Source organism: Phaseolus vulgaris, chromosome 9 (assembly GCF_000499845.2).
Source record: "Phaseolus vulgaris cultivar G19833 chromosome 9, P. vulgaris v2.0, whole genome shotgun sequence".
NCBI classification, from domain to species: Eukaryota; Viridiplantae; Streptophyta; class Magnoliopsida; order Fabales; family Fabaceae; genus Phaseolus; species Phaseolus vulgaris.
The window spans coordinates 21,933,864-21,956,210 of record NC_023751.2 but is presented as its reverse complement, the minus strand read 5'-3'; the positions used below and the strand labels follow the sequence as shown (position 1 = coordinate 21,956,210).

General features: G+C 30.2%; 2 protein-coding genes and 1 long non-coding RNA gene across 3 annotated transcripts; 1 reads left to right on the top strand and 2 right to left on the bottom strand.

The window, feature by feature from the left end:
• Window positions 1-1,010: 1,010 nt before the first annotated feature.
• Window positions 1,011-5,010, bottom strand: LOC137822303 (uncharacterized). Its single transcript, XM_068627188.1, has 3 exons — window positions 4,429-5,010; window positions 4,117-4,323; window positions 1,011-1,022 (listed from the first exon to the last, which is right to left on the bottom strand). Exons 1-3 carry the CDS (start codon window positions 5,008-5,010, stop codon window positions 1,011-1,013), a joined length of 801 nt encoding a protein of 266 aa, XP_068483289.1.
• A 1,204-nt stretch (window positions 5,011-6,214) lies between these two features.
• Window positions 6,215-7,784, bottom strand: LOC137821239 (uncharacterized). The gene is made up of 2 exons (XR_011082755.1): window positions 7,648-7,784; window positions 6,215-7,576 (listed from the first exon to the last, which is right to left on the bottom strand). It is a non-coding gene; the product is annotated as an uncharacterized lncRNA (long non-coding RNA).
• An 11,331-nt stretch (window positions 7,785-19,115) lies between these two features.
• Window positions 19,116-20,847, top strand: LOC137821981 (citrate-binding protein-like). The gene is made up of 2 exons (XM_068626809.1): window positions 19,116-19,450; window positions 20,203-20,847. The coding sequence occupies exons 1-2, from the start codon at window positions 19,184-19,186 to the stop codon at window positions 20,584-20,586; spliced, it is 651 nt and encodes a 216-aa protein (XP_068482910.1). The 5' UTR covers window positions 19,116-19,183; the 3' UTR covers window positions 20,587-20,847.
• The last annotated feature ends 1,500 nt before the right edge of the window (window positions 20,848-22,347 follow it).

Genomic DNA, 22,347 nt, shown 5'->3' with positions numbered 1-22,347 from the left:
AATAAATATGCTCTTATATGAAAATTTACCAAGAACTAAAGAAGGTGTTATTAAGGAAATAATGATTATCAAATTATACACAACAATTATTGTACGCAATCGCAACTATTGTACGCAATTATATTCCATTAATTTGATAATCATACCGATGTTTACTCCAAATATTGTACACAGGTTTGCATGACTGCAAGTTCACCAGTCCTAAATGACTACGGTTTGCTTGCTTCAAATATTGTTGTCTTGAGAGTATCCATTATTACTGGTGCTTCAGCATAATTCTCTTCTCTTCGACAATAACATTGCATAACTCTTTTTTCAAATTCTCTACATCCAACACAATGCTCTCGTCATTCAATGTGTCCTTTGAATCTTCACTTTTTACTCTCAGTAAGTAACTTTACTTAAAACAAAAACATCTTATTGGATGAAGAAACTTTGAAAGAAGAGTTAATGCCATAACTTAATAGAATTATACTGAAGTAATAATGGATATTCTGAAAAATTCTACACAAAAATATCTAAGACAACAATATTTGGAGCAATTGAAACAAACAGATTTATGAGTCATTTAACTCATTTAACTGTTTGATAGTAGAAGAAAGTCACTACATTAATAAGTTAGCTTTCGAATTAAAAGAAAATTGACAATGTGGTTCCGTGGAGATAGTTCAAACTTCAAGATGCTGTTGCCAATAAAAAAAAACTAACAACTGAAAATTACATGAAAGAACTAATGACAAGCCTGCACTTAAAGAAAGAAAGAATCAGAATTATATATAAAAAATATCAAATTATATGAAAAATAAAATCAAGAACATATACAAAATAAAAAAAGATGTGGACTATATTAGTCAAACCCGTTAACAAATTATTAAAACTGAAAAAGATAGAAACATGTAAATAACTAAACAGAAAAATAATAAGCAAAAGAACCAGAAATCGAAAATGGATTTAACTAGAAAAAACTGTAAACAATTTTAACTAGAAAAACTGAAAATGGTAAAACCTAATTAACCATTAAACTGCAATTGTGAATTAGAATTGAAATGTAGTATGAAAGAATATTATCTGTTTTATTCAATCTGTCTTTCATCTATAGCAATGATACATATATATAACCATAGCATTAGAACAGTACAGAACCGTACAAATTCTTTTTCTCACATAACATCTGTAATTAAGACTAATTATAGACCCATTAATAGTGATTATATTCCTATAATTAAGTCTAATTATAGATTCATTAATAGTGATTATATTCTTGTAATTAAGTCTAATAATGATTTTGTCCGGTAATATCCCCTCAAGTTGGAGCATGTAAGTCTTGAATGCCCAACTTGACCAAGATGGCTCCAAACTTTTTAGCACCGAGAGCTTTGGTGAAAAGGTCAGCTAGTTGTGTATGTGTGGGCAAATAGGATGGAAGAAGGCGCTTGTGAATGATTTCATCTCGAACAAAGTGGCAGTCAACTTCAATGTGTTTGGTGCGTTCGTGGAAGACCGGGTTTTTAGCAATGTGAAGTGCTGCTTGACTATCACAATAAAGACGAATTGGGTCAGGATGAGGAACATGTAGAGAAGCGAGAATGTCTTTAATCCACTTTAATTCTCGGGTGGTCTTAGCCATTGATCGATATTCAGCCTCAGTAGAGGAGGCAGAAACCGTTTGTTGTTTCTGGGTTTTCCAAGAGATTGGGGAAGTGCCGAGTTGAATAAACCATCCGGTGAGAGATTTCCGTGTCAGTGGACAACTTGCCCAATCAGAATCACACCACCCAAAGAGTTGTAAGTTGTTCTCTCGAGGTAGGAGTATTCCTTGTCCAGGATGCCCCTTTAAATATCGAACAACACGAAGAGCAGCTTGCCAATGCTCGGAGCGTGGATTTTGCATAAATTGAGATAAAGCTTGGACATTGTAGGCAAGGTCAGGTCGAGTGAAACACAGATAAATTAACCTCCCAACAAGTCTACGATAAGTAGCCGGGTCAGAAAGAAAAGAACCAGTAGCGGAGCTCAATTTGTGATTTTCTTCACATGGTGTAGTGGCGGGCTTCGCACCCAACAATCCGACTTCAGTAATGATATCTAAGGCATATTTCCTCTGACAAAGGAAGATTCCGTTGGGGGAGCGAGCAACTTCAACCCCCAGGAAGTACTTGAGGCGGCCTAAATCTTTCATATGAAAGCATTGATTTAAGTAGCCTTTAAAACATTGGATGGCAGTACCATTATTCCCTGCAATCACAAGATCATCAACGTAGACTAGCACAACCAAATGTATGTCATTATTATTGAGAGTAAACAGGGAATGATCCTTCGGGGATTGTTGGAAGCCGTAACGAGTGAGAAAAGAAGATAGTTTAGCAAACTAACACCTGGGGGCCTGTCGGAGGCCATATAGAGACTTTTGAAGCTTGCACACTGCCCCTGGTTGAGATTCTTGGAAGCCAGGAGGGAGTTTCATATAAACCTCATCATCAAGATCACCATGGAGAAACGCATTGTGAACGTCCATCTGATGAAGCTCCCAATCTTTTGCGGCTGCTACTGCTAGAGTTGTGCGAATGGTTACCGTCTTTACGACAGGAGAAAACGTCTCGTTGTAATCCAAACCCTCCACTTGATGATTGCCAAGAATTACCAATCGAGCCTTGAATCTTTCAATTGTTCCATCCGAGTTGTATTTGATTTTGTAGATCCATTTACACCCAAGTGCCTTCTTTCCAGGAGGGAGAGCGGTGAGTTTCCAGGTGTCATTGAGTTCGAGAGCATGAATCTCCTGTGCCATAGCATCACGCCACCGGGGTTCTCGGACCGCTTGAGAAAAGAACAGGGGTTCCTGCTCGGTGTGTAAAGAGGCAAGAAAACTTTGATGATGGTTAGAAAAGGAATCACAATTCACAAAATTATGTATAGGATACGAAACACCTGAGGATTCTGTTGAAGGAGGTGACGGAACAGAGGGGCTTGACGGTATCGTGGTGGCTGCGACAAAATCGCGTAACCGTACGGAAGGCAGCTTCGCGCGATGCCCTCGCCCAAGGGGAACGCGGCCGTCAGCGGTGGTGAAGAAACCGACGGCGCCGTCTCCGTCGGACGCGGCGGTGGATCCGCGGGTAGTGTCGAGGCTTCTATACACGGATCGGAGTCGTTGATAGTGTGGTCGAAGTCATCTGTGAGGGTAGCATCCTCCTTGGCTGGGATGGGAGATGCAATGGGTTGGTTGACGATGCATTCATCTAGGTTTGAGGAGACAACTTCATGAAGAAAATGTGGGTCCGTTCCAGTTTCTAAAGAGTTGGCAATAATTGGGTTTTGCAATGGTGGTGCAGTGTCCATTTTTTTGGCTTCAAAATATGGAAATTTATTTTCGAAAAAATGTACATCACGAGAGACAAAGAAAGTTTCTGTTTCCAAATCAAATAATTTCAATCCTTTTTGGCCATATGGATACCCGACAAACACACATTTTCGGCTACGACTATCAAATTTATCCCGCTGTCTATTTTGATTATGAGCATAACATAATGAACCAAATACTCGTAAGTGCGCGTAGCTGGGTACACATCCATGGATCACTTCATAAGGGGTTTTTCCTTTTAGAATGGAGGATGGTGTGAGATTGATTAAGTAGCCTGCAGTCAAAACGCATTCCCCCCAAAATTTAATGGGAAGATTGCCTTGAAACCGTAATGACCGAGCAACATTCAGAATATGCCGATGCTTGCGTTCGACGCGTCCATTTTGTTGCGGGGTCCCGACACAGGAAGTTTGGTGAAGGATACCTTGTTGAATAAAATAGTGTTTTAGACACATGAATTCGGTTCCATTGTCAGAGCGAACCATTTTAACACATTTGTTGTATTGCCTCTCAACGAGTGTGAAATTTTTTTTCAAAGTCACTGATACCTCTGTTTTTTCTTTTAACAAATAGATCCAAACTGCCCGTGAACAATCATCCACAATTGTCAAAAAATATGAAGCACCACAGGATGAAGGAGTTTTATAAGGACCCCATAAGTCACAATGAATTAAATCAAAAATATTCAAAGCTTGATGCGCACTTAAGAAAAACTTATCTCTCGTTTGTTTCGATTTTTCACAAACTTCACAAACTGTATTCAAGTCATCACGAGTACATTTCCCACTTATATCAGGAAGCATTTGCACAATCTGAAATGACGGATGTCCTAATCTTTGGTGCCAAAGTGCTAGTTGATTTTCCATCTTGACATGACATGCTTGAGTCTTCCGTACCCCACGATACCAATAAAGCCCATCTTTCCGTTCACCTGCTCCAATCAGCGTCCTCGAAGTACGGTCCTGTATAATACACAATTTATCAGTGAATGTTACAACACAATTTTCTTCATCCGTCAATTGAGGTACTGAAAGTAAATTGCATTTTAATTTGGGAACATAAATGACATTTTTCAATTCAAGTCCTTCTTCAAGAGTCATTGTTCCCTGTTCGCAAGCTAGAACACGTTCACCATCGGGTAACCCTACGGGGCACCTTTGTATGGTTTCATTTTCACTCAAATTTTCCAGTGACCCGGTCATATGGTTTGATGCCCCACTGTCAATAATCCACAAATCCCAAATGCTCTTACCAGTCATTTTCTCTGATTCATTTGATTTTTGTTTGCTGATCATATCAACCAGTACCTTCCATTGTTCATTGGTCAGACCTGCCATCTCAAGTTTCTTGTCTGTCACCCACCATTCGGGATATCCGATCAATTGGAAGCATCCCTTCATGTCATGACCATTTTTACCGCAATGACTGCACGTCATTAATTTTTCTACCATATCTCCACGCCCTTTTTCTTTGTAGTTGGCTTGCATCGCGAGACCCACGACCAACCCCCTTTCTTCCGTTGATTTGGCCATCATTCTCACTCTTTCTTCTTGTACCAACATAGCATATACGCGGTTCAGAGACGGCAATGGATCTGAGGCCAGAATGTTTGATCTTACTGTCCCGTAGCTTGCGTCATCCAACCCCATAAGGAGTTGATGAACCTTCTCCTCCTCCCTTCGTTTTTCCAACTGAGCACCAATCCCACACTTGCATCCACCACACGTACAAGATGGAATTTTGTCACTGTTAGCAAGCTCATCCCAAAGGACCTTCAATTTTCCAAAGTAAGTTGCCACCACCATTCCCTCCTGCTTGCATCTTGACAAGTCCGACCTTAGTTGTTGAATTCTAGGTCCATTCACGACCGAGAATCTTTCTTTAATGTCTTCCCACAAGTTATGTGCAGTCTCAGCATATGCTACTGTGGATCGTAAGCTTGGTTCAATGGTGTTTAGAATCCAAGATACAATCATGGACTGCACGGTCCACCAATCTTCAAGGTCGGGTGCCTCATCCTCTGGTTGGATATGTGTTTCATCAATGAAGCCCCATTTTCTCCGGGCACGAAGCGAGATCTTTACTGCTCTTGCCCATTCGTCGTAATTTTCTCCGCGCAATTGGACTTGCGTGATTATGTTTCTGGGATTGTCACTCGCGTTGAAATCATATGACGAGTAGGTCTTCTTAGCACCTCCTCCTTCGTGCTCTGCTTTGTTGGCATTATTCTTTTATGGTGCATGTGCCATGGTTGTGCACCGTTGCCTTTGCTTTGTGTTTGTCGGGTATCAGAGTTTTGTGCTCTGATACCATGAAAGAATATTCTCTGTTTTATTCAATCTGTCTTTCATCTATAGCAATGATACATATATATAACCATAGCATTAGAACCGTACAAATTCTTTTTCTCACATAACATCTGTAATTAAGACTAATTATAGACCCATTAATAGTGATTATATTCCTATAATTAAGTCTAATTATAGACTCATTAATAGTGATTATATTCCTGTAATTAAGTCTAATTAAGTCTAATAATGATTTTGTCCGGTAATATAGTATAACAAGATTGAATTAATAAAATTAACATGTACAGAAATTGAAAACAGTCAAAACAATAAACTAAATCAGAACTCAAGAATTGAAAAACAGAACTAATAGTATTGAAAAACACAACTAATAGTATTAACTAAATTAACCACATAAACTGAACACAAAAGAAAAAATTGCATAAAAGGAATTTGAAATTGGAATTAATGTAAATTGAACTTGAATTGGATTGAATTAACCGATTGCAATAAAATAAATAAATTAAAAGAGATGCATGAATAAAAATATTACTGAGAAAATGAATTTCACTCTAGAAATGTTCAAAGAATTGTAATTAAGTTTCCCTCGATCTTGAATACAAGAAACTCAAATAATCATTTTGAATTCCTTGATTAACTATGAAAACACAATTCAATTGAATTGTATACACATATACAACAATTCTTAATAAAAACTGAAATCTTAAATGTACCGGTGATGGCCGTACGATCGATGTCATGTCTCAACCTTCATCAATGGACTGACCGACACCACAAATCCAATTACACTCAAGCAAACTTAGTAAAGTTAATCATCAATCAAGAGCTAGGTAATACGCTTCTAAACATGACCCAAGCTTTCTATTCTGGCCCAATAAGAAATGTCCACTAAAATAATATAAATAACACATATTCTAATAACCAATATGTCATTTAACAGTACTTAGATAACCGAGTATCGAACACTAAATTGACTTGAGTGTTAGAGTGTCTTATGCAGTTTTCATCCAAGTCTGAGTTACGAGATGATCGAGAGGTGGAACGAGTAAAGAAGAGGAAGGAGCTCGCAAAGAGAGTTGAAGCACAATCTGACCGACCGACCAAGGGAGCGAAAGAAGCAATAATAGAAGACAAACTTGGATAAACTAATTAGTTGACATACTTTCTTACTTTGATGTTTTCCACTTCAAGAATTTAATTATATCCATTACCGTTCTACTCGATTGCTTTTGGTATCAAGAATTGAAAACCACAAAAATAAAAATAAAAAAGCATAGAAGAATAAAGAAAGAAGAATCAAACAGAAAGAGAGAACATACGGTAGAGAATTTCAATAGCCAAAAAATAAAAAACTGTAAATTGAAAACTTTTCTAACTGTAATATAAATACCTTTTTACTTGTACAATTATTTCGTCAGCTTAACTATATTTAAAATATTCTGAAGAAAAATAATGGACTAAATTATGAAGTAATCTTAAATACGAAACTAGTTTTATGTTGAAACTTTTTTTATTTATTGAAACTAGCTCTAAATTCCAAATGTCATGTTACAAATGTCTTCTCTTTAAAAATAACTTTACATAGACATTAAAGAAAAAAATGTTGTAAATTTTTTTCCTAATATAAACAATTTTAAACTCACTTAACTTAGACTAAAATGAATATTTTAAATATTCTTCTATTTAAGTAAACGGAAAACAGAATACTAATCCCAATTTTCTAAACCCTAAACCCACACAGTCTCAAACAACCAAACCTACACAATATAATCAAAGTCTATAACGCAACCAACAACTCACCTTATCTTTACAACAATTGATAAAGTGACATTCTTCTCTCTCACCACCACGTCCAATCTTCCACCAACAACGGAGCTTTTAATCGAAGCTTGATTTCAAACTCTCACTACGTCACGGTTAAGGTTTGTTAGTATCGTACTCACAAATGTAAAAAATTAGGCATCCAAAAATACTTACCTTCAAGTACTCCTTCTTCGTCACCACGAATTCAAGGCAGTTGCAGGTTTAGGTGCCTAGCAGGAATGAGCTTATGATTATGAAGAAAAGCAAAGAGCAAAGTTGAAACTAAGAGGTGGAAACGTAGAGCTGAAAGTGAGAGGAGGAAAACGCAGAGCTGAAATTAAAAGGGAGAAAATGCAAAAGGAAAAGTAATGAAAATGACAAGTAAAAGTTATCTATAATTTCCATTTTACTTTTTCATTTAAGCTACTTAATGTAAGCAATTTAAATGTTGGTTAGACGTACATTACTATATTGGAAAGAAAGTTCTTGTTTTTGTGACATCATCCTACTCAAATTTCTATTATTTTTATTTTAAATTTATAATTATGTCAATTATATCGACTTTACTATATTTAAAAAATAATATTTTTTCATAAATAAGTTCATTAAAAAAATATTTTTTTATTTTAACTTTATAATTTATTAAAAAAATATTATTTTTGCGTAGGCATGATTCACTCAAATTTTTATCATTTTTTTAAATTTTAAATTAATAGTTATGTCCACTAGGCTCATACTAAACTTAAATTAATTAATACAATTATTATATATATTTTTATTTTATTTTTAGTGTCACATTAGCATTTGCTTAATGGATTCGATATTTTATTTTATTTTATTTTGCCTTCTATAAGGAAGGATTTAACCCATTCTAGTAATGTCTCCTACTAGATCGACACTAATTTTTGAAAGTTATATTTTGATATTCTTGTAGTGAACATCTTGATAACTAGATGTACTTATTTCTCATTGGACAAGGTGTATTTCCTTGAATATGTGTAAAACACAGTCATATGAAGTATATAAACATTTTAGGGTCAATAAGGCAAACATTTGGGAGTTGTTAAAGTAAAAACACTTTAGCTCATTTACCAATACATTGTTGATATGACATGTTTGTTCATATCCTTTTGGCAGATAAAAGAAACAAACATTCTCTGCAACATAGAGTAAACATACAAATATTCATAAAGTATTATGTTAACTCAAGACTATGTATGTATTGTTTGAGCAAATACATTGCTTAACCGACATAAAACAAGACTACATAATGACAATAGTTTCAATGCATCAATGAAAGTTGCAGAAATATATGAAGATGAAAATATACGCACATAAATATTTGTATAGTAGTTCGGTTTCACCAGAATCTACGTCTAGTCTAATCCAAGCAACCTTGACTAGATTGTTCCACTAAATTCTTGAATTATTTAGATATAAGAACTCTTATGCAACTAAAACAATACAACTTTTAATCCTTCTTGAAAAACCCTCCAAGAAGAAACACTATCTATAGTGTGTTAAAAAACCTTCAATGATCTTGAGCAAATCTTTTTTAGTGTAAAATACTCCAAGAACGCTCTCTATAAGGTTGCAAAGTTCTTTTTCAAAAACTATCAAAAAAGTATATATGTATAAGGTAATGAAAAACTTATTTTTCACTACAAGAAAATCATTAAATAGAAACCAATTTTACAGACAAAAATTAATATACTATATCGACTAAATTAGATATTATTTTATAGACTAAAAAATTATTGGTATCTAAAATCTTGGTAGCTAATTATATACCAATTTAGAAAAATTTATAAATTTTACTAATAATAGAAACTAATTTAGATATCAATATTTTTTTTAGTTTCTAAAATAATATATAATTTAGTCGATATAATATATTATTTTTTTATCTAAAATTTATTTTTATTTAATAATTTTCTTGTATGATTTCTTAAAAAAATTAGAGTTACCAATGAAAATGATTGATTATCATTAATTATAGTTTTTTTGTTATGTTCTTCATGTAACTAAAAAATCATTTTGATTGAACGTAATCAATTAGTTTTAAACATAATCGATTAGAATGTAAAGTTTCTAAAATTGCTTAATATAATGGATTATTATCTGAAATGTATGAAAACCATTTTTCATTAGATAATATGTTTAGAAAGGGGAAAAAAATAAGTTTCATACACATTTGTTTAAAATTATCTTAAAATTATCTTAGAGATTGATTAGTACTTGATATTTAATCACTCTAAGATAATTGAAAGAAAAATCATCATCTTCAAGATGCAATTATCTTCAAGGTACAATCATCATCAAAGTGTAATTATAACTTATATGGGTACCAATATATTCTTATTTTTTTCATGTCTTCCTTTCTTCATATGTTAGATTTTTGAGCCAATGGAAAAACATTGCATAAGTGGCAGAACTGTTCACTTAATGTTGCTTATTAATATTAACACCTCCTTTTTATCTCATTAAAATTCCTTGTGTAAAAGATATTAAGTATTTAAATTTAAGATACTCTTTTCATATGAAAATATTGCTCTAATTTAAAATAACTGTGAATTCACACAAGTCCAATGATACTACTTATAGTTAACTAATATTTTATTTGACCAAAATCAATTTCAGATAATGAAATTTCTTTTGTGAGTTTAGAAATTGGAAAATAATATGAACTTCTTACGAAATCATTAAAACATGTGAAATTCTATTGAAAAATCGCCTCAAAATTATCTTTTATTGTTGGATATGATTAGAAATTAACCTTAAAGTGATATTTATGCCAAACTGGATTTTGGTGAAGTTTGGTTAATTCATTGTAAAAAAGATTGTGTTCAATTATTAAAAATAATTAAAGTGATGGAATCTTTGGTTTTAACAAATTTTGTGGATTGAAATTTGCTGGAATTTTAGTCTAGTCGGATCGTGTGTATGCTATATTAGTTTCAAATCCAATGTATATTCTGTATGTTTAATGTACACTTTTATACTAAAACAATTTAGGATATTAATAATATATTAGGTTATAATAAAATAATTAACACCAAACTGATACTTACATCACTGTTAATTATCTTAGTCATTTAAGAAAAAAAAAGGTATTAACAACGATGGATATTTTGTCTTTCGGTCGTATAGGGCTAAGGAAAATATTCCTCTTGATATGGTTATATTGGTGTAGACTTACGTGTGTGTATTATTGTTAAAGAATAGTAAATAGATATATTTCTTAATTTTTTTTAATTTATAATTTTTGAAGTTATCTGAAAGTGGATATATTTGCACTTTACACAGTATAGTATTGAATTTGAATGAAAAGTTGATTTGCAGGGATCACATTCTTGCATTGAAAGTAAGGGCCCGGAGATTGTAAAGTGGAATGGTTGCATTTGAAAGGAGTCCAATAAATTAAGTGGTAGGCACTAGTTGTATGTGGGACTCTCCCAAATAATTGGTGCTAAGATTGCGATGGGCATCATTCCAGAATCTATCCTGGGTGCAATCTTCACGCTATGCTACCTCTTTGTTTTATCCCTCAACATATCACTTATCTTAGTTACATAGGTAAGTACCTTTTTGTAATGTTTTTACACTGTTTAACCATGGGTGTGATTTTTTAAGTTATTCTTGTAAAGGGTTGAGACATTAATTCCTTATAAGACATAATGACCCATTTTCCAACTCTGACTTTACGTGCTTGGTATTCAGTCTTTGGTCTTTAGGGAATCTATTTAAAAAAATTCTTATGCAAGTAAGTATTATGCAAGTAAGTATTTGATACACGGCAATAAATGTTTTAATAATAATGTATATTTATTTTGTTGTACATATTTATAGGGTTGTGCATTTTTATTGTTGGGCTGAGATAAAGACATGTATCACGATAAATTTCTGTATTACTTAATTTTCTTAGGTTTAACTTACGTTAATTCACTTTTACCTTAATATATTCTTCTTGTGATGGTCGGTCAAAATACCAGTAGGTTCTAGGACCATTTTGTCCCTAACAATACATAAGTAATTATTATATAGAATATGTAACAATGTAATAAAGTATAACTTTCACTGTATTTTAATTAATTTTTGTTTATGTAAATTTGATACATTTAAGCTACTTAATTAGTATATTAGCATGCGTTAAATGATAATATGTTTGGTTTTTTTATTGTAATGTTTGGTTCCAAATAATGTACAACAGACAATTTGATAAGAACTCATTCAGATGATTAGACTAACGATAGAATGGAGTAGAAGACGTCTACTAGAGACCTTCCAATATACAAAATGTTTAGTGCATACATTTATTAGACTTAATGTCTTAAATTTTTTATGTTATTCTCTTTGTTGTATATATAGAAAATGTTATAAGTATAAACAATAGGTTGTATCTTTCATTGGACTCTATATGTTGAACCTTCTACTGTTAATAAAAGTGTTTTTTTTTTCAATATTTTTCTTGTGTTCTTGCTTGTTATGGTTGAGAATCCAATAATTGGTGTCGTCTGTAAGAACAAGAAAAAGAAAATCAATAAGTTGAAGACATGGTCACAAAGTTTGACATCGAGAAGTTTTATGAGTAGAACGACTTTGAATTGCGGAGAATCAAGATGGAGGTCATCTTGATAGATCAAGTTTGTGTTGGACTCTAAAGGGTGAGGTGAACATGTGTCTCGAAAGAAGATAACTCACATGATCAATAAAGTTCGAAACACGATAACAAAACTATTCATTAATGGAGATATTCTCACGAACCATGTTAGGGTATGCAAAACTCTCTACTATAGGGATTTCAGTTTTGAATTTGGAATGAGGGATTCAATTTCAGATTGACTATGAATGCAACGAATACTCGTCGAAAATTTGAAAATGAAAAGAAAACGTGTTGAAAATTTGGATGTTACATCTTTACACGACCCATGCCACGCATCTACCCTAGGAACTAATAAAGTATAAAGAAATTTGTAAAAATTAATTTTAGTAATAATCTTATTATTTGTTAAAAATATTAAATAAATAAATTAGTATAACTTAATAAGTATTTTTTATTATTAAAAAACTTGTAAGTAAAAGTACAATAATTCAATATATTTTTTTAAAGTGTCGTTTTATAATTTGCAATATATATATTTTTATCATTTCTTCAATCCTGGGACATCTCTCTTAATTAGGGATGGTAAAGCAGGTTGGGTCACTAGACTGCTCTCATTTAAATAGAGTATGTTAACTTTTTGAACCCACCAACACGTATTGGCCCAACCCGGCGGGGTGGGGTAGGCTAATAGGCTAATCCGTCTGTCCACCCTTCTTTATTTTTGACACTTTTAAAAAAGAATCTCATGTTTTTTAAATTAAAATTAGTGGTGGTCAATGTTTTATATACAACTTTATTTATATTAATTTCTTTATAAATAATTTGACTAATTAAAGTATTATTGATATTTACTTTATTTTGTTAGCCATTAAACCTTATTTGATTAAAATATTAAAAGTTTGATTAAATTTTATTACTCTTCTTCGTATTTTTATTATTCCTAAACCCTAAACCCTTAATCTTAACCGTAAACCATAAATCATAAACCCTAAACCTTAAACATATCCTGAGAGACTATTAATTTTAGCATGTATCATACGTGATCCGTTTTATCACTCATTCTCTTAATATGTTGATATGGAGTCAAAATAAATAGATTTTGGTATTTAGTGAAAATTAATCAGTGCCTCTTGATTGAAAGATACCATTCATCCAAAAGAAGAAGAAAAAATCTGTTATGCAATGAGACATCTCTCTTGTAATTAATATTTAGTCAATAAAATATCTAGTTGATGGCTTTTGAATGCAATTACAAATTTGGGAAGGGTGTTGTCTCTTTCTGACTCTACCTTTAATAAAAACACTAAGACAAAATAAAACAAAAAGTCTCATTCAGTACCCTAAGTTCCAATCTGTTACGTGTAACCACAACTAAGATCAAAACATTGCATTGCATGGAAATGTTAACACAAAGGAAAATAGAAATGAAATTATATGCATGATTGAAAAAGACTCCTTCCTCCTCTTGAGGTAATTAGCACAGTCATGTAGATTTCCTTTGGTAGAAGGCACAGATTAATTAGTTGAACATTGAATGTTAAGAATCAACGTTAAGAACAATATTGTTAATAGAGAAGGCAAGTTGAGATGATGATATTTTCTAACAATGTGTAAAGTGAGTAGCAGCCTGCATTATTGAAAACCTAGATGACAAAAACGTCTCATCTATTTTTTTACCACCATTTGTGTTTCATGCTTGAAGAGACTTAAATAAGGATATGATGATAAATGATAAAGATTAGTCAGTTTTTTTAATTCTATTTTTAGTCAGTTTTTAGTTACTGAATTGGTTTGCTTAAAAATAAAGTACTATTTCTAATAGTGCCTCCATTTTATGGAAGGATTAATTATAGTATAGGAGAATCAAATAACTGAAATAAACTACTTAAGCTTATGATAAGTGTGCCATTGTAGCTGAATAGGTGCCAAGATTGACTCTTTAATATTGGTGTAATTCAATTGAAAAACTGCCGTGTGCCTTAGTGCAGTGTAATTTTATTTTTTTTACATATGTTGTCAACATTTGATTATTCATAGACATGGAAATTATCCTCGTCAGAATTTACAGATAATAATTTATTTTTATAGAAAATTTAAAATGTTTTATAATAAAATATAATGTTTAGATAGAGAATTAAAAATATAAAAAAACTTGAAAATTTTAATCACTTAAAATTAAATTATTTAAAATTTTAATTAAAAAAATATAATTTAAAATGCATCTTACTATTTTTTTTCCCTATCAAATTTATGTAAATTCTCTTTGACCTAATCTTAATATTAATAGAAATGTTGTATACTCAACTTTAATTAGTATATTGTCAACTTTGGTGGGTCATCAACTCAAATATTAGCTTTTGAATTGATTTTTTTCCATATATTAAAGTTAATTATGATCATTGTTATTTATCTTTATTAACTATCAAGAATTTTTTAGTTGACCTCAAATATAACCATTTTTTTATATTAACTAAAACTACTTTTAATTAAAGTAAATTGAGATTATTTTTCGGTTATGGTCTATATTAAAGTTATTTCTCAATTAATATTAAATAATATTTTCGTTAATAACATTGACATGGTTATTTTTTAACTAAGTTTTTTTTATCATTAAAATACTATTTTTTATTGGTAGAAATTGTATGATATTATCGGATGACTTATTTATACATGCATACTAGAAGTATGTTTTTATTAATCTTTATGAAAGTTTTCTCAATTAATGATATTTTGTTGATGTATGTATGATATTGTTTATACATTGATATTAGTGTAGTTTGATAATAATTTTCATACCTAATAATAATTAAAATATTCTATCCAAATATGAACATTTGAATTCAATAAAATTGAATTATCTCATTCAAATAAAATATTTAAAAGCTAAAAAATATATATTGAATTTTTTAATCCAAATACAAAGTAAAATTGTAATTAAAACTTTGAAAATTTAAATATGATATTTGAAAAACTTTGCAATCATAAAATCACAATTTCCAAACACAAACTCATAAAGCTATATATTTTGAGAACAGTCATCTTCACATTATAATTGTTAATCAAATTATTTAAAAATTAAAAGAATTCATCATCGTCTCATCAACGGAAACCAACACATGCGATAAACCAAGAAAAAAATAATGGAAATATCATACTTTGTGCCATCTTCCATGACGCTCACCAAAGTTCAATGTTGGGTTAAGAGTTTCTATGGAATATTAACAACCAAAAATATTTTTCTCTATAGCGAGAGAGATTGATACTCCTCTTTACGGATAAAGTTAAAGAAAATTTTTTTTGCTAGAGTTGGTATTGATATATTATTTGCTTTGTCTAATCAAATTTTGATGAAAATACTTGATTTTGCTTTTATTGCAAATATTGAATTTGACAAGTTGCCTCCATTTTTCTCTTCATGCAAAATAATAGGGCATGGTATTTCTAATGCAAATACATCATGATAACTTCAATAACACAACCAAATCGCTTATTTTTTTGTCCAAACTTGTTGTTGTACATTATAAACTCATGATTGTGCAGACTAAAGAAACTAATGATACTTCTCACAAGAAGTTGTTGGTGTCACAGAGAAATAAAATTTTGTGGTAGAGGTACATATATGATGTACCTATTCGTAATGTGGTGGTGGTAGAAGTTAAAGGAAATTGTTATTGATCTTGATACCCTTATTGAAGTTGTTACCCATGTGGAGGGTGGATCTCTTGTTGGTCAAAAGTTTAAGAAATCTGCTGAAAATATAGGAGTTGATTCAGGATCTCATGATATTTTTTTGTTGATATGCCCTGTTTGGAGGATGTCCATGAATCAAATGATTTGCTACAAAAAAAAAAAAAAAACTCATTGCCTCCTGAAAATTATGGTCTTTTCATCTCAAATCTGCCTTTAATGAAACAGGTCTTAAATTAATTGTTTTCAAATGGGTTTCTTCTAAATTCGTTTATCAAGATTTAGTCTTGCACAATTTTTTTGAATCTCTTTTAGGTGATCTAGTTTAATCTATTTCGACTGATATTTTTTTAGAGGAAGTCAATTTGGTCTTTTGGTAAGTGAATAAGGATGAATCATTAAGTGAAGACAATGAAATAGTCCAAACCTACAGGAGACCGTGAGGTCTTCCTAGAGTGAAAGTCAATAAGATAACCCAAAACAGTTCAACCAAAGAAAAAAGTAAGGATAATATCAATATCATAGGATTTTTATTACTCTTGGTGAATGCAAACTATGGTCAATTTTCCTCTTTATTAATGTTCTTTTGTTTGTCTTCTTGTTTTATTTTATTTTTTTCAATTTTTAGTTTAAACTCCCAATATAGTTACTTAGCTACTCTTGGGAGTTTTATTGTTTTTTATTTCTTTTCTTGTGGGTTTGGTCTAGTCCCCTCTTCTTCTTCTTTTTTTATGTTATTTTTCATGCTATGAAAAAATATTAGATTAAATTATTTAATTAAAATATTGAAAATAAAAAAATAATAAAAATGATTATAGGATGGTGGTATAATTTTACAAGTTGTTAACATATCATTTTTCCCATAATAATTTCTAAGGGTGTGTTTGGATTGGAGAGGAGATGTGTGAGGATTTGACGGAGTGGATGTGTGAGGATTTGAGAGGAACAAAATGAATGTGTTTGGATTATGGTATGTTAGAGTAAATGTGTGAGAAAAACTTATTGAAATTTGTGAGTGATGTGATGGTAGTGAGAAAATTTTGATTTTTGTTTAAAGATGTAAAATGTAAGCTTACAATTTTACCATTGTCTTTAAAAATATTTGAATAATGAAATATGAAGTATTTTTGTGTAAATTTGAGTTAATTAAAATTTTGTAATTATTTCCAATCATTAAATATTTTTTTTAAAACAGGAGTTTCTTATTGTTAAATGTGAATTTTTTTCATAAAAATAATAAATTTGTGAGTAACGTGATGTGATGACTATGATTGAAATTTTAATTTATTTAATTAATAAAAGATTAAGATTACAAATTTACTTTTTATATTTTAAAAAATAATTAATTAATTTATATTTTTTTTATATAAAAACTATATTTTTTTTTGTTATATTATAATTTATTTTTATTATTAATAATAATTATTATTAATAATATTATGAATTTTTTTTATATAAATAGAATAAAATAGAATTAACTATTAATAATATTATTATTATTTAATGATTTTATTTTATTTATATTTATTATCATTATTTTAAAAAATTATTTTATTAATAATATCATTAAATATTTGTGTTAGTTAAATTTATGTAATAATTAATATTTATAATTATATAATTTTAATTGTATTTAATATTATTTTATTTGTATTATATTATGTTATAAATATTAACTATACAATGAAAAAATAAAAGTAATCAACCACTTTCATGCAAAGACAAAAATGAGACTAAAATGGGAAAAACGTGGTTTTTAGTAAGGGTTTTACAATCTTAGCGCGGAAGTATGAAAAATATTGTTCATGTTGATATTTCCTTCCTCTTCCACACACATCAATGGATCCAAATGAGGATATCATTACACTTCCATCTACGTAAATAGTACTTCCCTTGAAGCAACCGGACCCTAAGGTTCTATTTGCTTTAAGGGTTGTACTGCTCAAGAGGAAGGATGTAAATGAATATCCATGGTTTGGATAAGGGATGTGCAGGGAATGGGGAGAATGGATATGCATGAACAATGATTTCTCTCATCCTCCTCATATGCAAAGATCTGAGGGGAAAGTCACCTAGTATGGTGGTGTTTCCCCTTTTTGACCTTCTTTTTTGCTTTGTCATTCATGAATAATATATATAAAAAAATATATTTTATTTTTATTATTTTTCCATCATAATTATCATATTATGATATTTCATACTTTATTCTATATATTTTCTCTTCTTTATAAATAAATTTGTTGTATAATTCATTCTATATATAATATTTTTTTATTATAAAATGACATCTAAAATATCTACTTGGTTATGTATCTACATACAATTTAAATCAATGAATATAAAAAATTTCAAAATGTATAAATAAATATAACAATAAATTTGAATATGCTTAGATAATATTATTTTTATGATTATTGTCATGTTTCGATAATATTAAGTAACTTGTATTTTTTCCAAAAATAATTATTTAACGATATCGAAATAAATTATTCAATTGTACCGAAAATAATTTAAAATATTTCAATTAACTCAAATCTACACAAAAATACATCACATTTCATTATTTAATTATTTTTAAATATAAGGATAATTTTGTAAACTTAAATTTTACACTTTTAAAAAGAATTAAAAAAACCTCACAAGCATCATATCACTTACAAATTTCAATAAATTTTTCTTCAAATCTATTCTAACATACCCGAATTCAAACATACTTACTTTCTTCACATTTTTCTCTCAAATCTTGATACTCACTGAAATCTCCACATGTTCTTTCCCTAGTCGAAATACAACCAAAATGTTGTAGAATGAAGTCGTATAAATAACGGTATAGAATTGTTTTACATTATTTGTAACTTTTATCTTTCTTCGATTGTAAGTGAAATTGCATAAATTCCATTTATTTTATTAAATAATAAATTAGTATTTAAAATTATATTTGATCAATTATAATGATTAGAGTTGTAACTTCACGTGGCATACCGTGCTGTTTGTTTTGAAACTGCAAAACAATGGTGGTCCTATGGTGCCTAACTTTTAGATAAAAATTGAAACGTCGTAAATTCATAATATGAGATAAGATTTTGGTATTCATAATATAAGATTAGTTAATATATGATTTAACTATGATACCAATGAAAAAAAAAGTTAATATTAACTTATAAAAATAATTTATTTTACCTCTATTTTATTGTCTTATAAACCCTCCTTGAACCCAAGTGCCGTTTTCTTTGTTTTCTAATAGTACAGGATAAAATAAGAGATGCAATTAAGAAGGAGAAATCAATAAATCTGCAATGTCACCGTGTTCATGTCAACCATTTGAGTCTGAACCTTCTATAAATACTTGTGTCCATCAAACCTTCCTTATCCACTTAACTTATATTGAGGAAAAATAACTATTCATCTTCATCTGCAGCAATGGTGTCCCTACCCATTTTCCATCAAACCCTTCTGCCATTACTCATCACTATCACAACTCTTTCCTTGGTTGCTTCCGATCCCACAGATGGCTTCACCCCTCTTTCATTTTCTAACTCCAACATCCAGATCCAAACGCCTTACGATGTTCCACAAAACCAGCGTTACAGCTATTCAAATGGAGTGCACAGATTTTGGGTATACTCCACGGACAAGCCTCACACGTCTAGCAGCCAAACAGCACCACGAAGTGAGATGCGTATCACAGTAAGACCCAACTTCCACCTTTATTAATCATTCATTTTGAAGAAATACTTATTATATTTCATACACTTTTTTTTCCTTTTTCCTTCTTCAACTATCAATTTCCATTTTTTCTATTCTTTTTCTCTATCAAACAAAGTGTAGGAGATATGTCTACAGAAGGCGACAAAGCTGTTCATGAAGATTGACTCTGATAGTCTCTTGCAGTGAAGTATACGCTGCAATAATTAACACTCGATACTTATTTAGAAAATGTCTTGAAGATGAGTCTTCATTTATATTCATTTAGGTTAAAAAGAAAACTGTTGGGATCTCCATGAGTCGGTTTTATGAGGTTGAGTTATGCTTAAAGTCCACTTACGTAATATGGTATTAAAGTCATCTCGAATCTATCCTAACGAGTGTTTGTTGGGCTTATGAGGCCACCCGCTATCGGATCACCCATAATATGTTATCCCACGCACGAGCGGTAACTCTCGACGTGAGGAAGTGTGTTAAAAATCTTACATCGACTAGAGATTAAGACATTTTATTGTATATAAGTGGATGCAAACCTCACATCATGAGCCGGTTTTATGGAGTTTAATTAGACTTAAAGTTTACTTTGTAATATAGTATCAAAGTCATTTCCATCCTATTTAAACTTAAAAGTCCACTTCGTAATAAAAATCCTAATCAGATTTGAGTTTGCAGGGGTACGATAAACTTAAAAGTCCACTTCGTAATAAAAATCCTAATCAGATTTGAGTTTGCAGGGGTACGATTATTCATCTGGTGTGTGGCAATTTGAAGGGCATTTCTCCGTGCCCAGTGGCACAAGCGGGACGTGCATCCAGCAAGTGTTCGGTGGAGTCTCCTCTGCCACAACCTCTCAGAGCAGGGTGTATGGTGGATCTCTCACTCATTACCAATCAGCTACTCTGGAACAAAACATCTACAATAAGTGGTATCGTTTCAACGTGATCCATGATGTGGGTGCCAACAACGTGAAGATTTTTATCAACGGGGTGAAGAAATTTGATGGAAATGGCCGTGGAGCCGGCAATCACTACTTCAAGTGTGGGGTTTACGCACAGAATGGTGCTTCCAACTACATGGAATCTCGATGGAGGGATATCAAGATTTTTAGAAAATACTAAAGATTGAGAGAGCTTTTGTTTCAGTTCCAAGTTCTATAATAAGGCAAGCAAAAGAGCTTGTTTAATTACCTATATAACCCTGAATAATTTACTTGGACTGGGATAAGCAGTGTCTAGAAATCCATTTCCTTATCCTAGGTTACCACTCTAGCCAGTGATTGGTTACGATCTTTGTTGGCAGTTAATCTTGTATTGTGTCTGATGTCGTTTTGTTGCTGAAAAGTGTGTGCTTGAATAGTCATTCAAAACTTTCTCTATAAACATTTCCACTTTCCAAAACTAAATATTATTAAAATTAATATACGAATAAATATTACTATCATTACTACAGAAAAATAAAAAATGTATCTCACTTGTTTTTATTTAGTAGTTTATGTGTTTTTTCAAGATTATTTTAAGATGTTCTCGTCTCGTTCACTATGGCTATGGGATGATGATATACTACAATAAAATTATTAAATATAAATTAATTTTAAAAATAAAAAATAATTAGTTATTATATTAATTAAATTAAATAATATTTTTAAAATTAAGAGAATTATTGGTATTTAAAGTAAATCTATTATTAATAAAATTTATAAATTATTAGTTTTTATAATTAATTTATAAAATTATTATATTAACTAATTATTTTTTGTCTTTATAATTAATTTTTATTGAATAATTTTTTTTATGTGAACTTGCAAAATGTGCACTCAAGTTACTTCTCTTGAATAGTTAAAAGTAATAAATGCTATTAAAAACATACATTTATCTCATCCTTATCAATCAATTTATACTATGTTGGATCTTAACATGGATGAACTCGGATTAGTAAGAATGGTTGTATTAGTCTAACACTAGTATTATAAGAAAATCATTAAATAAACACTAGTTGTAGAGACTGAAAATAATTAGTTGTTATATTGATTAAATTAGATATTATTTTATAGACTAAAAATTATTGTAATTTAAAATAATTTTTATTATTAATAAATTTACAAACTAATTTTTAAATTGATATCTAATTAACTACCCCAATTAATAATTAAGATTATAAAATTGGTATTTAAAAATTAATATACAATTTTTTTTATTAATAATAGAAAGTAATTTAAACACCAATAATGTTTTAGTCTATAAAATAATATTCAAATTAGTTAATATAGTAACTAAATATTTTTATCTCTAAAATTAATTTTTATTTAATAATTTTCTTGTATTAAATAATGATTATTATCAATAATTAAATAATAATAAAAAATATAATATTACAAATTTATAGTATTAAAAATAAAACATAAATTTATAGATATTTAGTATACTTAGTAGTTTCACATTAATTAATTAAAAGTTGAAATAATGATAATTTAAATATATTTTCTTTCCGATATCATTCATTCTAATAACATTACTTCTACTAAGTTTTCACAATAAACATTAATATTGACTAGTAATAATAATTAAAAGAATATAAAAAATAATAAATATTTTAAAATTTAAAAAATAGTGTTGTATCAAACATTTTTGTTTTGTTGACTCTTTGTTAACTTTTTTGCTATTTTTTTATTTTCTTTTCTGGGTTTTGATTAAATTTTTGATCTGTTTTTGTAAAGTTAATTTTCTATTTTATTTAAATTAAATGGTTATCCAGTTTCCAAAACATAATTACAAATATGTTTTTAAAATATGCAACAAGGTGGCAGGGAATTAGATCCCCAGAATTGAAGCTGGAGGAACACCAAATCCAATAAAATCAGGTTAGGATATTCATGAATGTGG